Source organism: Pristis pectinata, chromosome 26 (genome assembly GCF_009764475.1).
Source record: "Pristis pectinata isolate sPriPec2 chromosome 26, sPriPec2.1.pri, whole genome shotgun sequence".
In the NCBI taxonomy this organism is placed as follows: domain Eukaryota; kingdom Metazoa; phylum Chordata; class Chondrichthyes; order Rhinopristiformes; family Pristidae; genus Pristis; species Pristis pectinata.
In genome coordinates, this window is record NC_067430.1 from 13,964,487 (window position 1) to 13,981,465 (window position 16,979).

At 41.6% G+C, this 16,979-nt stretch overlaps 1 protein-coding gene across 2 annotated transcripts in view; it reads left to right on the plus strand.

The window, feature by feature from the left end:
• mfap2 (microfibril associated protein 2) overlaps positions 1-16,873 on the plus strand; it is a 34,040-nt gene extending 17,167 nt beyond the window's left edge. For both annotated transcript variants that reach the window (XM_052039258.1, XM_052039260.1), the window contains exons 5-8: positions 3,678-3,719; positions 10,042-10,129; positions 10,957-11,030; positions 12,250-16,873. In XM_052039258.1, the coding sequence (XP_051895218.1) occupies positions 3,678-3,719; positions 10,042-10,129; positions 10,957-11,030; positions 12,250-12,353 (308 nt within the window). In that variant the 3' untranslated portion in view covers positions 12,354-16,873. The remainder of the gene's footprint in view (positions 1-3,677; positions 3,720-10,041; positions 10,130-10,956; positions 11,031-12,249) is intronic.
• Positions 16,874-16,979: the final 106 nt, after the last annotated feature.

The following is a 16,979-nucleotide window of genomic DNA, read 5'->3' on the forward strand; positions in this document are numbered from 1 at the left end:
GACATTCAGCAGGACCTTTCTTAAAAAACAGTGTGGATATTCAGAAACATCAGTGAAAGCTGTATAAGGTTTGAATTTATACCCCACAATATCATTGTGTTGCTTTACATACAGGGGACTGGGTTTAATTATCTCATCAGAAAGACCAACAATGCAGTGTCCCTCAGCACTACATTAATCAGCCTAAATTAGGTCTGCATCTGGAGTGGGATTTGAGCTCACAAACATTTGGCTTGGAGACAAATGTATTAATAAGAGAGATAAGCAGCCTACATAACATGATGTTTTCTGCTCCATGCAATCGTGATCTTATCTAAACAACTACCACACCAATGTTTTAATAACGGACATGAGATATTGCGAGGTTTTTCTTAACTACAGTTTAAGGATCAGGGTATACTTCTAGAAGAGATTAATTGATTAATAAAGGAAGGAAAATTAACCTTCTATTTATATAGTGCCTTACACAATCTTAGGATCTCCCAAAGTGCTTTATACCAATTAAATACTTTTGGAAGTGTAGTTGCTCTTGCAATATAGATTGTTTGTGGAGTGTGGACAGAGATCAAATGCTTGGGTTACAGTTCAATGTGAGCTAAATTGTATGTACATGGTTGTGGAAGTTTAGTGAATGGTGATAAGGTAATTTGCAGTTTGGCTGTGGGTGGAGTTGATGAACTTTTTCTTGTTTCTTATTTTTGTGAATTCTAGTAAAAACACCCTCTCCAAAAAAATCTTAGTGTTGGCTGCCAGACCCATGTTGTGATGTGCAGACATTATGTGGATTGGTGAGCCAGTATCGGATCCAGGAATCTATTCACTGGTTTCAGAGACCCATACACATGGTTTAGGGAACCTCTGGCTATTCCCAACTGACAGATTGTCATTCTCTTAAAGTAATTGGAATTGGTTTGCTATTGTCACTTGTACTGAGGTAGAGTGAAAAACTTGTCTTGGTCCTGGATTTCTTCCACCAGTAATCTTTCCTCAGCCTTGAGCTCAGAGATCCTGACTGAGTTCTCATTTTAATTTTTTCTCATCCTTCCTTACAACAGCGAAGGAAGCCATTCAACCCACTGAATCTATGCTAGCTCCCAGAACAATCCCATCAATCCCATTCCCCACTTATTTTCCTGTAACTTAATCTTCTTGCGTCCCCTTCAACTCAGAATCACAGAATGGTTACAGTACAGAAGGAAGCCATTCGACCCATCATGTCTGCACCAGCTCGTTACCAAGCAGCTCCCCAGTTCCATTTGCCCTGTCCCCAGACTTTTCTCTATAACCTTCATTCTAATTCTCTATAACCTTTCTCTTTAACCTTCATCCTAACCTCCTACACCAAGGGTAATGTGCAGCAGTCAATTAATCTACCAAGCAACACATCCTTGGGATGTGGGAGGAAACCAGAACATCCAGGACAAACCCATGCTGCCACAGGGGAACGTGCGAACTCCACACAGACAGCACCGGAGGTCAGGATTGAACCCAGGTCACTGGAACAGTGTAGCACCAGCAATACCTGCTGCTGCAGTATTGTGCGTCCCAGGTGCTGGTAACTATTATAGAGACTACATGGGGTCTTTATTCTGGGGCATCGTGATAGAGTTACACATAATGATAAAATAAATGATTGGCTCTCCCAGTGACCCTGAGTCTTTACAGTTAGTAACAGTAGTACAGATTACGACATGAATGAGTCGGGCTGAATGGCCTGTTTCTATGATTCTATGAGGGAGAAACTAGATACTGTTGTTTGATTCCAGCCTAGATAGTATAAAGGATAGCTGCAGTAGTTCTGGGAAAAGGACGGAGGAAAATAGTTCCCCGATCACTGGCTATGTGTGTCAATGCCAGCTGAGGACAGATTTGGTTTCACTCTGATGGCAGATCCCTGGCCTGTTGAGTGTTTCCATCATCTGTTCTTCATTTCAGATTTCCAGCATCTGCAGTGTTTTTGTATTTTTTTAGATTGCTCAGAAGTGTTTCTCTGTCAGGAGATCTCCTACAACATGTGCTGACAATGCTTTCCTCCTCCGCTCAGCTGGCAGACAAGGTCCTCCCCTCTAGCCTCCTTCCTCCTCTTCCTGTGCTGCTCTCTGGGCGCTGCCTCCTGGTCCTCAGGCTCTGGGTTGCTTGCTGCTCTTCCTCTGACACCAGCTGCTGTCTTTAGTTTGCAAGATTGTGCAGCATACTGCACACGGCGATGAAATCCTCCCATCTGTTTGGCGTGTACTGCAGGGTGCCCCCACTCAGATGCAGACAATGTAGTTAGTTGTCTCTTTACACCTGTCCTCGAGTTTGGCCTGAACCATTAGGTGGGGTAGTCAAGGCTCACAGAGTAGCACAAACCAGAACTCTTAAAGAAACTGAGCAAAAGTCAGAAATGAAATAATAAGTAGAAACACCCCAAATAATGTGACATGTGATGTTGTACGATTTTACCAAAGATATATTCAATATACTGCAAACAGTTGTACATGAATAAGATCTCTGTACTATTGCACCCTTATCTGTAACCTGTGACATGTACTCAGAGACACCTCTCTCTCTGTCTCTGTACAGGGATTCAACTCTGTCCCCAGTTTTCTTGCAAGCTGTTCTTTAACTTTAAATATTACTCTTTTCAACTCGATTTTGGACATAACTCTCCCTGGCCATCACTCAGAATGTAGTGCAGTTCTATCTACAGCTTCCTGCAAGTTGTTCATCTTCCCTGAACCCTCCTTATTTCACAACAGAAAGTTTGATTCATGCAAGCTCGCACTTTTGATTTGACCACCTGCAAGACAGCCTGATAGGGGAATGTGCGATATTCAAGCATTAGCATAACACAGATACCTTGATGAGAAAATTTTTGATCACATCAGCGTTCTGAAAGGTTGATGAATATCTGTCACCCTAGTGGTAATTGGAATGCTTAACCACTTCTAAATACTGTTGGGAACAGGAGCAGATACACCGTGGTGTTATGTATGCCATGACCATGGACATCTGGTGACATTGCAATGACCGGGGACCCAGAAACAAAGGTTATTTTGCAGAGGCAAATGCTTCAGGATTTCCTTTCAGCTCAGAGCCTGTTTGAAAAGTCCAGCCTGGATTCCACAAAACAGTTTCTGGATAAACTGTCCACAGCAGCAAAATCTCCTCTTTGGAGTCCAGAATCAAAGGAGTGCGGAGGGTTGTAGGACTGGAAGAGGTTGCACAGGTAGGAAACAGCAAGATCAGAGGTTGATCAGAAACAAGGAGGAGAATGTTAAATTTTAAGTGTCAGTGAAGTGGTGGAGCCATAAGACAAAGGAGCAGAAGTCGGCCATTTGGCCCATCCAGTCTGCTCTGCCATTCTATCATCAGCTGATCCATTCTCCCATTTAGCCCCACTCCCCTGCCTTCTCACCATAACCTTTGATGCCCTGACTACTCAGATACCTATCAATCTCTGCCTTAAATACACCCAATGATTTTGCCTCCACAGCCGCCTGTGGCAACAAATTCCACAGATGTAGGTGAGTGAGCATGGGAGTGAACGAGACTTGGCGTAATTTGGAGTATTCTTATTGCAATATCTTCTATTGAACAATTACTTACTATAGCCCTTAGGAATATGCTGTTTAAACGCTGTGTTGGTGATCAGTCAGATGCAGCTGATTGCTATTCCTTTCTTTTATTAATAGGCACAAATTTTGAAACAGAACCCACAGAACCTGGTCCTCTTGGTAAGTAATTAAATGATCTTGCCCTCCTGGGTTAACTTACTACAATTTCAGGTTTTGGTTACCCTGATCTCTTGTTACACATTATGATAATCTTTAATATAGTGGGGTGACCACTGATGCATTCAATCATTGCTCCAAATGCAGTCTAGCCAAAGTTTTATATAAATTTAATGTATCTCCTAGCTTTTTTATTCAACTCCTTCAAAACTAAACTTCAATCCCTTTCAGTCTTTTATAAACTCATGCAGCCTTATTTAGCAATCCTGTATTGCCAGATCTTTTTCCACTTTTATTCTTTTTAGTTTCTTCCCTGCCAAGGCATAAATTGTCATCGTTTTCATAAGTTACAACTTTGATTCAGTGAATTTCATTTGTCATTTACCTAACCACTCTGTGGGGCTGTTTTTGTCCTCCTGTAGTTTTGGTGCACTTATTAGATGTAAACCCCAAATTAAAAAGAAGGTAACATCACAGTTAGGAATAGACCAATGGCCAATGAAGGTCCTAATTCACCTTTTGGACAACTATTATGGAAAATACTTTAATACATTTAGTATCATTGGTTGGTCCCATTAATAGAGAATGCTTGCAAAGAGTGATCTTGAAACAAAGTACAACTTTAGCAGAGTGGGAATTCAATGCAGAGTTCCTCTAATACTTGTGCTTTGTGTTCACTTCAGGCAGTAGGGGTTTAGTTTAATGACTAATGTGTTCAGTGCTTAGTGCAAGTTAGTTTTCTTTTTTAAATAAGCCTACAGTAGACTAAAAGGTAAGTAACATGGACTGATTTTTACGGGGTAAACTAATTAGTTAAAATCGAACTAATATCAAATGGATAGGATTCTCAACCAACAGAATATATAAAACAAGATATGATTGGGAAGCAAGGCAGGTGATGTGATGTAACTATAGCTGTGGGACTTTGTGAGGACCAGTGAGGTCCCCAGAAACCACATCTATATTGTGAGGAAATTTGGCTCAGTGTTGTTGAACTGGAGTCTGAGCTGCAGACATTTAGAGTATCATGGTAGGGGGAATTACCTGGTCAGTTATAATCAAGCAGGCAGACACACTCCTTATGTTAAGTAGTGGCCTGAACTTGGTTAGAGTTCAAGGTTGGACAGGTGTGATTGTGGATCAGGCAGGTATGAGGACCCAAGGTGTGGTGATGCAGTACAGTCAGCCTTTGACCTTGTTAAATAGCTCACTAGATACAAGATGCCTGCTGCCTGTGTGAATGTGAACCAAGTCTGTCGAGAGACAAGACAAGACAAATCTGAACATCTAGGAGACCATTTAAATGGAAGGAATATGAAACGAATATTTGTAAGGTGTAGTGTAGATGCTGTCCTCTGCAGCTATTGACTGTCAGATGCTAGGGCTAAGGCCGTAGGACTTCAGGGCTCGAGAACAAGTTGGAGAGGGAGTGCAAGAATCCATGGTCCATCCAGGTACAAATGGCAAATGTAGATAAGAAATGAGGTTCTGCTTTGAGACCTTGCGAAATCAGAGATCCGATTAAAATGCAAAACCTTGCAGGTAATAATCTTGGGATTGGCAACTGAGCCAAAATCAAATTGGTGTAAATTTGAACCAGTCAGAGTAAAAAAAAAACACATCTTACAGAATGTTGTGGGAGGAAGGGGATTCTTGGGACTCAAAAACAAAACTGCAGGAATCTGAAACAAAAGTAGAAAATTTTGGAGAAAGTTAGCAGGTCAGGCAGCATCTGTGGAGAAACAGTCAGCGCCTTTGACCCTATGTCAGCATTTTCTGTTCTTGTTTCCATTCTTGGGGTGCTGCATCTGTACTGGGGAAGAGAGCCATTCTGTTGGGACAGACTCCACTTAAACCATGCTGACTAATAAAAGTGGGGCCCAAGTTCAACTGAAGGAACATTTATAGATTTGAAGGAACAGTTTAGATGGTGAAGCAAAGTAACCTTTAAGGAAATGTTAAGCAGTGTGAAGCAGGAAGGGACAGAGAATTTAATGGCAATCACATGACAAACATCAACTCAAGGAAATATGGTAAGAAGACAAAATTTAAACAGCTACAGCACAATCAGTCAAGAAATAAGAAAAGATAGATGTTAATCAATAATTATGGTCAACTTAAATGTTTATTTAGACTGTGGAGTCAAACTGGCAAAAGTAATTTATAGGATAAGTTCATAGAATGCATGTGGGATAGTTTCCTGAAGCAATACATGGGTCCAATAAAGAATCAAGTTATCTTAGGTCTTACCTTGTGTAAAGATAGTGGATGGTCTTCCAAAACTCCCCAGAATCTGTAACAGTTTCAGCAAATTGGAAGGTAGGGTATATAATCCTGCTACTTCAGAAAGGGAGGAGAGAGAAAATACAGAACCACAAGCAGTTAACCTGAATCTGTTGTTGACAAATTGCCGGAACCCATCATTAAGAACACAATAACAGAAAATCAATATAAAATCAGACTGAATCAAAATGATTTTGTGAAAGGAAAATTGTATTTGTCAAATCTAATAAAATTTTCTGGGCAAATAAACAAACAGGTTATACAAGGGGAAACCTGTTAATGTAGTATATCTGGATTTTCAAAAAGCATTTGCTTAGGTACCACACAAAAAATGAATTAAGAGCACGGATAAAGATTTAGTGAGACAGGAAATAGAAAGCAGGAACAAACAGCGCACTTTCAGATTGGCAGGTCGTTATTAGTGGTGTGCTGGAGGGCTCAGAATCAGAATCAGTCTTATTATCACTGGCATATGTTGTGAAATTTGTTGTTTGTGGCAGCAGTACAGTGCAAGACATAAAGACATAAAGATTACTATAAGCTACAAAAATAAATAAATAGCATGAAAGAAGAATAACGAGGTAGTCTTCATGGGTTCATGGACCGTTCTGAAATCTGAACTATTGGCATGGAATGATGAGTGGCAAGTAACACTCATCTTTTATGATGAGTAGAGGGGCTGGTATAACTACAACTTTTATGTTGCAGTTATATAAGACATTGGTGAGGCTGCACCTGAAGTCTTGTGTACAGTTTTGGTCACCCTGTTATAAGCAAGATGCTATTAAACTAGAAAGAGTGCAGAAAAGATTTACCAGGATGTTACCTGGACCTGTGAGCCTGTTACAAGGAGAGGTTGCTTGGACTAGGACTTTATTCCTTTATTCCCTGGAACATAGAAGATTGAGGGGTGACCTGATGGAGGTATATAAGAGGTACATAAGATCATGGGGGGCATAGGCAGGGTGAAAACATATAGTATTTTTCCTAGGGAGGAGGTGCTAAAAACAACAGGGCATAAGCTTAAGATCAGAGGCGAGAGATTTAAAAGGGACATCGGGGGCAGCTTCTTCACGCAAAGGGTGGTGCGTATTTGGAATGAGCCGCTAGAAATAATGGTTGAGGCGGCACATCAGCAACATTTAAAAGCCATCTAGATGAGTACATGGATAGGAGAGGTTTAGAGGGCTATGGGCCAAATGTGGGCAGATGGGACTAGCTCGCTGGGCAACCCACTCGGCATGGACGAGTTGAGCCAAAGGGTCTGTTTCCATGCTGTATGACTCTATTCACAGCTTGTATTAATGACACGGTAAGAAGTAGAGTGCAATTTGTCCAGGTTTGCAGATAATAAAAACAGGGTGAGAAAGTGAGGTGTGAGGAAGAGTCAACAAATCTGCAAAGGGATGTGGACAGGTCAAGTGAGTAGGCAAGGTTGTGGATTATAATGTGGAAAAATGTGAGGTTTACACTCCAATTCAATAGCGAGGGAACTGGGCTCAGCACTTTCAGTGATATATTAAACATGTGCTTCAGGAGTCTTGGCTAACATTCCTCTCTCAAGCAACAGCTTAGCCTTTATCTAATTGGAAACTCTGCACAGAGCCACCAGATTGAAACTTCCATTCCCCACCTAGCCCTACAGCTTATTGTCCAGAGTAACTATCTTGAAGTGCTAAAGGTGTTATTGTACATATCTCCTGTACTTAAAGCCACTGTTGTCTGCCACAGTAGAAGATTAATGTCAACAAGGAAACATCAATCCCATTATATGGCTGAGTTTACATTCAGGAGGCACAACACAAATTACTAGGTCAGGAAAAGACTAAAATAAGTCAAAGGTGGCAAAGTACTCTGCTGGTTTTAATGGCCTGCATGGACCAATGGCATATTCCGTTTCCTGTATGAATAACAAGCCAATTGTTCAGCTTGAGTTGTATACTTGAGTCCGGCATTGAAGATTTCATTCATCTAGCAAAGTCAAATATCCTATGCCGTCCATTGTCAAAGCTCAAACATATGAAAAGATGGCCTTTTGACTGATTGATGAAGGTCAGAAAGTCTGTGTGCCTTCAGTGTTAGCTTGTTACAGATGGTAGTATTCTAATTGCCTGAGTCAAAAAATCGTGGATTCAGGATAAATTTTAGGACTCAAGTACGTATGTTTCCACTCCAATTCAATACTGAGGGAACTGGGTTTGGCATTTTGAGTGATAAACATCATTTTCAGGAGTCTTAGCTAACATTCCTCTCTCAACTAATATCACCAAAAAATAATTAATTAACGATTCAACTCATAGCTTCTTGAGATCTTGCAAGCTGAAATTGCATCTACCAATGTAACAATAAATGTGCTTCCAAATTAATTCATTAGTAATTAAGTGAATTATATCGCCTGTGTCTGAGGAGCTGATGAAGTACAATAAGCCAGTCTTGCTTCAGGCAAGTAAAGAGTTAAATTAATTTCATGCTCTCTCTCCTTGAAGTCTAGCTTTGTGTGGTTATGATGGAGTGATAGTTTGGTCCTTTGATTGTTTAGATGCTGGCACCATTTCAGTCACTGGAAGCTATTACAATCATTTATGAAATATGTACTTTTAGTTGCAAATCCCATTTCCTCAAATTTAAATGAAACAGACAAAACCTAGAAGATGTGATTAGTCTTTAACTATAATTGTAAAAGATTTTTTACAATGAGCAACTTGTTTTACATCAATTTTGTTTGAATTTTGAATTTGGTTTTCAGATGTTTGGAGATCTCAAGATCAAGGAGAAACTCATTGAGGTTTCTTTCTCCTCACCACCACTACCCGCCTCCTCTCTCTGGTACAGACCTCACTGCTCTGCAACTCCAGACACAGAAGGAATAAATGCCAACTCATTTCAAATTGCTACTTGCAATTTTCCCTTTGCCAGCTCTGGAATTCTAGTCAATTTTCTGTGTCCCCTGGTTACTAACTTTTTCCTCGGGAAGAGATTTCCCTTATTCATTCTACCAAAACCCTTTCACGGTTTTAAACAGCTCCATGAAATCTCCCCTTTGCCTTCTCTATTCTAAGGCCAACTATTAAAACTTCCCATCTCCCCTCATAACCATAAGCTGTTACACTCTGCAATACTCTAGTTCTAGAGTGTAGTGCCCAGAATTGGCCACAGCAATCCAGCTGAGACTTAACCACTATTTTATAATGGCTTTCCATAACTTCCTTGTTCATGTACCCATGTCTCTAATTATAAAGCTATGGCATAAAGCTCCATATAGCTGACTGAATTTGTCCTGCTATCTTCAAAGTATTGTATGAAGGCACCCCCATGACTCCCTGATCTTACATTCACATAAAGTTATACCACATGATTTACATCATTCCTCCTACCAAAGTCAAATACTTCGCTCAGCTGTGTCAAACTCCATCTGCCTCATGTCTGCTCATGTCGCCGGTCTGCCTCTTTCCTTCAGAAATCCATTATTACTGCATTCCCGCATTTTATGTCCACTTTATTAACATTGTATATCAAAAAAAAACAATGATCTCAGCACTGATCTCCTGGGGACAATGCTGTGTATTCTGTACCTGTCAAAGACCACTACTCCCTGGTCTCCAAGTTTCATACCAGTTTCAATTTTGTTACTTCTATTTTCTTGTATTTAGTCACACACCTATGTGACATTAACTGTACTTCATTTATCAATCTTGCCTTTACTTTTGCAAGACTCTCAATCACTTTAAAAATGTTCTCCGTCACAAGATGCTTCTGCAAGAGGGGGACGACCTCTATTTCCTCATTTGGTCACTTTTCATGATGTATCATTTTTGCAGTGTCAAGCTATTCAACTCTGAGGCCATCACAGGTGGCCCTTCAGCATGAACGGCTGAGGGACAGCTGCTGGTGGGGCTATTTATTCTTTCTTTCCTCCATTCTTCAGCTGAGATTTAATAAGTCATCATGGGCCAAGTATTGACTCATGCCCATATGGTGAAACACATGTGATGTATACATTTCCATTCCTTACAATGATGCTTCTCTTTTATTTTGCTCTCAGATTGCAGGGAGGAGCAGTATCCATGCACCAGACTCTATTCTGTACACAAGCCCTGTAAACAGTGCCTCAAGAGCCTTTGCTTTTACAGGTAAGCACACTTGACCCCCACCGTTTATCTTCCCAAAGAAGTTTTATTTGCACTCTCCACTTCCTTCATTAGATCGACTTAACATTGTTACAGATTCAAGTATGTGGCCAACCCCTTCTCCAGTCCATGAGCAGTCCAAGTGTTGTGGGAATTGACACAGTTGCATGACAGTGTAACATGGGAGCGCGGCAACAAAACCCACCACGTCAAATATCTGTGACTTACCTACGTTCCTTCAATCTCTAGTAAGGCAGACCAAACAAGTATCTGGTGGGACGAGACATGATATAGATCATTGAGCTGGTAATTTCACAGAATGTACAAAGAAACAGTTCAGCGAATTCACTTAATTCAACCTGCAGAGTACATCTTCTGGAGTAGTACCATGATAACAGATCAGTTGCATATAAGTGGGTTGGCTTACTTGACTGAGGTAATTTCTTCCTACCTCCCCTCTCCAAAGGAATCCAGTCTAATGGGGGAACTGGAGGGAGAGGGCCTGGTTGGGGTATTTTAATTTTAAACCCCAAACAGGCCTGGTTTGATTGGTGCATGAGAGTTGTTCAACTTGGACAAGGTGCCTTTGGGCATGTCCTGATACTGCCCAGCATCATTGTCCCAGTGAGCCAAGGTCCCCCCTATAGGGAGGCAGGAGCCTAATTCAATCGGTACAATCATTTTTAACTACAACCTGCCTCGCTGCCTGGTGGGAAATCCTCCTGGAGAAACCGGCCAGAAAACGAAGTGTACCTGGCAACCAAAGTAAACTGGAGGCAGAGCCGAGCTTTATTTGTGTCTGCGCATCACTCACCCTCTCTGCTTTGCAGCCTTCGTAGGGTCTATGTGGTTAACAAGGAGGTTTGTGTCCGCACCGTCTGCGCTCACGAGGAGCTACTGAGAGGTGAGTCTGAGTCCTCTGATCCTCAATTGTATGGAGACCCTGCTACATGGTGTGTTGGGTAGTAATGGGAAGATCTTCATGGGTCCACTGCTCAGTCACCTGAAGGTCTTTCTTGGACGTCTATTCAGGCATATTGGAGGGGTTGGCTGTAATTGGAATGTGCGTAGGGGCACTCTCTAATACCTCAGTTCTGCCCATTTCCAGGACCAGTGTTCAGAGTTTACAAGGTGATGACGAATGGTGTGTGAGCTTGGATGTCTCTCACACATTCTGCAAGGCCCCTATCTAGTCCTCCCATGTTAGTGCACACTTCGTGTGTTGCCCTGGAGCACCATTACCTGCTTCTGGTGACCAAGAGGACAGAACAGGGCAGAGAAAGGAGGTGTTTCCACAGGGAAACTTTGTGATTTGGAGGAACGGTTCCAGTTGCTAAATACACGGCTGCCAAAAGTAGAGCAGTTCATCCAGTTCTGGTCACACTTTAGAAAGGATGTGAAAGTCCATGAGAATGTGCAGAGGAGATTTACCAGAAAGGTTCTAGGGTTGAGGGATCCTGGCTACAAGGCTGGGCTGGAGAAGCTGGATTTGTCCTTAGAGAAAAGAAGCTTGACAGGAGGTTTGATAGCTTAGTACAAGATTATGACAGCTAAGATAAGGCAGACAAACACAGTTCCCATTAGCTAATGTGACCATGAGTAGGGTATTGGGCAAAAGACATGGGAAGATACGAAGAACAATTTAAGCAGTGAGTAGGTAGTGACCTGGAACTCGCTGTCATCAAGGCTGGTGGAAATGGCAACCAGTGATTTCAAATGAGGGCTGGATGATCATCTGAGGGAAGTAAAGTTGCCAGGGCTTTGGGAATGGGACTGAGTGTATCAGGGAGATGGTATGGATCAGATGGGCTGAATGACCTTCTGTACTGATATGACTCCATGGAGGGAACCAAAAATGTTAATGTTGGCAGTGTTATGGGTGTTTTTAAGCTCGGGGAAGGGGTGAGTGTTCAATTAGCAGCTCTATAGCTTGCTGGAGGCTGTGTGACCTAACGAACCTCCAAGTAACGTGCGATGACACTGTTCAAAGTCCGGCCAGTGCTCCGAGTCAGGTGTAAGCTCACGACCTTTTATAAAGGAACTTGCTGACTGCTCATTGTCAGGTCACATGCAGCATCTAATCCACATGCCACCTGCTCTCATCTTCTCCATCTCCCTTCCAGCCGACCTGTGCCGAGACAAATACTCAAAGTGTGGAGTAATGGCCAACAGTGGGCTGTGTGGCCAGATGGCATCATCGTGCGTCAAGAGCTGTGGCTCCTGTTGAGAAGGATGAGGGAACTGATGGAAGGGCCTCACGTGGTGCTGTGGTCCAGGAGATAATCTCCATATATATCAATAATATACATTAAGTAATTTAGAGGAATCATTTTCATATTTCTGTAACTCTGATGGTGCTGAGAGATTTTTCATATAAACCTCATGATTAAGTCTGTTCTTGATGCACACATGTTCTAGAATATTACTGTTTGGAGGAGATCTTTACATGGCAGGTTATGTATACCTTAGGACTCAGTTCCCCCATCCTCTTATCTATGTCGATATGGTGACTTATGAAGCAAAACATTTACCGTTTCTTGTAAGCTTCATTATGCTCATCTGGGAAAAGGATGGTAGGAGGAAAGTGCCTCACACTGAACTCACTGCCCTCCTTAATCCAGTCCCTTGGAAAAAAAATCGGTAGATTCATTCTTCTCTGTGCTGTTAACTCTTCCTTGCTTGCCTTTAATGCTTTGTGTCTGTCTGGATTGCCTGAATTGTAGACCAAAGCCCATCCTGCAACTCACTGCTTTTCTGAAGGCAGCTTAGTAATTAAGGGAGTTGCTGCTGAGTTGTTTACACGATGACATTCTGACACAGCATAAAAAGATGAATTATGGAACCATTAAAACACTTTTCACTTCATATTTCCAAGAGAGACAACCAATTGGCAAACCATTTTAAATAATGCCGATATTCCTTCTCCCTCCTCACCCTTGCACTAGTTTTCCCTCTGACAGGCACTTGCATTGCGATCTGCAGATCACGTCTCAGAACCACCAGGCACTTCTGTTTCTGCTGTTTGTTGCAGTCCAACACGGTTACATAATACTTCTGGTGTCAGGGTGAAGTGTGAACAAACCCCAACACACTAACCTCACACTGCCCTGATCCTGTGTGCCACCTCAAGTCTGATTCTTTCCAAATAGACAAGTCAAACACTCTGAGATAAAAAAAAGATGTCTGTTAATATAATAAGCAGCAAAATTTAGCATGTGTTAAGCATTTTCTACTTGCCACACATTTTTAGTGCTGCTGTTCTCTCAACTCTTTGCAGGAGAGTAGCTAACCTACTTCCAGGTCTCTGTGACATTGAATGTGACACTTAAGCTGTGCCCCACATGTGCTTTATATAAACAAACATTGCATCATGGCCAGTGGTGAACAACGCGAAGCTGGGTGGGGATGGTGATTCCTACCTTCTCCCTCTTATGGTGCCACAGTGCTCATCACATCAAAAGGAAGGAAACCATTAACACATGGCTTTAAGCTTTTATGAAATACAACTGGACAGATTCCAAGGACACATGTTTGGGAGTGTGGTGCAAGGGCTGAGATACGGTTCCAACAATTAATATGTGTCTTTATATGAGGAGACAACAAAACCTGGAAATGGAAGGAAACCATGTGGTCCTTCAAACCTCCCCTTTCCACAGACACCATATCAGTGGCCCTAACCCACCCACTTAACCTCCTTCCACAGTTCGAGTACAGTCTATTGTCTCAGGAACTCAAACCAACCCTTTAATGGGTTATGTAACTAGACAATTGATCCAGAGACATGAGTTCAAATATCACTGGACTTTAAATCCAAGCAATTAAACAAATCCAAAAGTAAAAACAAAGTTTGTCTCAGTATTGGTAAACACAAAACTATCGGATTGTTATAAAAACCCACCTGATTCACCTATGGGGAGGAAATCTTTCATTCTTGCTTGATCTGACCTATATTTGATTCGTAACTGTCTCTTTGGGTCAGGGGATTTGGAATGTACAATAAACGGTAGCAATGTCCGCAACATACTCGTACATCCTAGGAGTAAATAGATAAATAAAATCTCCTGAAGGAAAGTTTGTATAAATACTCCCTTGATCCCCAAAGTTGAGTAAGGAAAACAGTAGAATATTCATCCATCCTCATATCCCCACTGGTCACCCCGGTATCTGCCTTCAGGAGGCAGCTCCACCCTCCCTACCCAGAGCCTTTATATTCATCATTTGGTAATCTCAGTCTGTGCACATCCCAATTACCAATAGCCCTGCTGGAACAGATGACTATCTCACTCCTTCTTGCAAAGTTGGAGCTCCAATGGAAAAAATATCAAGAGCAAAGATTATTTTTAAACATTGAAAAGTTTACATTAGCACTGAGCGTATCACAATTTGTACACCTAGTCGACAGCATGATATACACAGTGCCACAGCATCTGAATCCTCTCTTCACAAGCATGCCAGGATAAAAGTATGTCAGATGGAATGTGCTGCCAGGATTAAAAAAGGTTCACATGGGATGTGAATTTGATGCTTATGTTTTTGGAATTATTTTAATTCTCAACTGAATTCCCACCCTGCTAACTCTGTAGCACCAATCACGAGTCCCAGGTTTAGTACCACAATAAGCTTCATTCTTGTTATATGCTTCTGGCCAGCTCTCAATGTTTCTGACATATAATTAACCTTTCTCCAATCTGAAAGTGCAATTTCTATTCAAGTTCTGTGCAATATTGCCATAGGATCACCCAACATGTCTTTTTGATCAAAATTGGAGCCATGAACACAATATGTTAACAGTTCTATTAAATCAGTTATGCAATTTCAAATACGTTAAATGCTCTCACACTAGTATCAGTCGTTTTTTAGGATTGCATAATCCTGCTCACCGGATTAGCACATGAACTCATCCAAGGTACACAAAACCACTTGGTCATACTGACACTCCAATGATTGCTCCATCCCCATGTGTTGGAGTAGTTACTGTTGCATTACTGCTAAGTGTGCATAAATATGTTTACTGTCAGCTGAAGCCTTCCTGTAATGTTCCTCAGGAGCACAGTACTGTAATACTCTAACCAGCTATCTGGGTAAAGTTGCGTATGAGCAAATACTGGATTTAGAGACTTTCTGAGGAGTTCAGGATGTCTCCACTTCATCAAACTTGACTTTAGTTGCATCTCATTTATTTTGAAATAATGATTTTCAGTGATGCTTAAATATCCCTGAACACAATGAGGAGACTGGGGAGTTTCACAACTGTACAGGGTTTAAAGACTGAAATACACCATCTCTGCTATTGGTATGTAAGTGCTGTGAGAATGGCCCTCAGCTCAGGCCCGTGATTGTGCATTGCCACCTCTTCCTTTCCAAACTTCCAGTGAGGGTTATGCAAGGTTCAGCACTGATCACGTAATGGCCACATTCTGCACTGCAAACAATGGTTCCTGGGATCCATAATGATTTCCCTTTAAATTCATTGCTTGAGGCTTAGAATTGTTCTTCCCATGAAATATTATTCTATCCATGTGCAGTGATGAGATCATCTGGACTTAAAAAATACTCGGGGATTGAAGGATTATCATGCATGAGGCCTAAATATCGGGGCCGTAATTAGACCCTGAAGGACTGCCAGCTGTAGCTCCCACAACACAGTCCGAGGCCCTTTCAATTTAGTGAGTATTGTCTGCTTGAGGACTGAGGTACGGTTTAGGATCTCAAAATGCCTAGAATACAAAATACTAGTTAAAGGTTCATGGTGGAGGAAGAGAGATAGAACAGAAATGGGTCCAACTGTTCAATGTCCACTACTTGCTTTTGGAAATATATATATATAGTTACTTAATGTGTTCCTAGCATCTAGTGGTCAAAGATCTACACCTTTCTATACTAACTGTAATGACCCAGCCAACTCATTTTTATGCTTATATATTTTCTTTCGAGGTCCACATAGGACAGTTCACATTAATTGGATCGCTATGTAAAAGGGGAAAAAAAATGCAGACCATAGCAAATGGCCAGTGAATTGGATTGGTCTTTCAGCGAACCAGTAAAGGTATGATGGACCAAATGGTCGTCTTCTGTGACTCACTGGTTCAAATACCAGCAATATATTGGGCAGCTAACGGACTCCATCAATGACTAGACAAATATCAAAGTGGGACTAGTGTAGTTGTTAAATACACCAGCCAGTGTGTAGCTGACTGGGGGGCTTCCCAGTTGGTTAGCCGGCTAGGGTTGCAATCGTGGACTTTGTAAATTGTTCTCTTTCCCCCTCCCTATTCCAAAAACAAATCAGCCAAAGCTCCCATTGCTGCCTGTTAATGAGTTGCTCATTTTCCCTGCTGGAAAATGCTCTTATATAGGGACATCAACTGAGGATTGATTGGATGTCCCTCATGATGGAAATACCTGCTTAAGCTCACTGTTCTGGCTCACAAATGAAGGGCTGATTGGGGCCCACTGTGCATTGATATGAATCCCAGGAGGTCAGTGCCTTAGAGAGGGGCAAAATTTAGGGGAAAAAGCCCCATTAAAAGGAACGCTTAATACTCTGTACAGTTTAAAGCTGCAACGTGTGAAAAATTAAACTTGAGACATCTGCTTGCTCAGAACTCCTCGGTATAAACGTTCTTGAAGTACTATTGGGGGGAGATGCCGCAGTATGGGTAGCTAAGTGAGGTATTTCCGTGTAATCTGATTCATATAACTGATATATTCCATTTTGTACAAAAATAAAAATCACTTAAACACCAAGATGATGGAATCTGGTTCATTGCTTCTCCTTGAAATTTGTGAGAACATGACAAAGACATTAAGGTTGGTGATGACAGTCCGGGTCTCACTGAGAAGTAGCACTGGC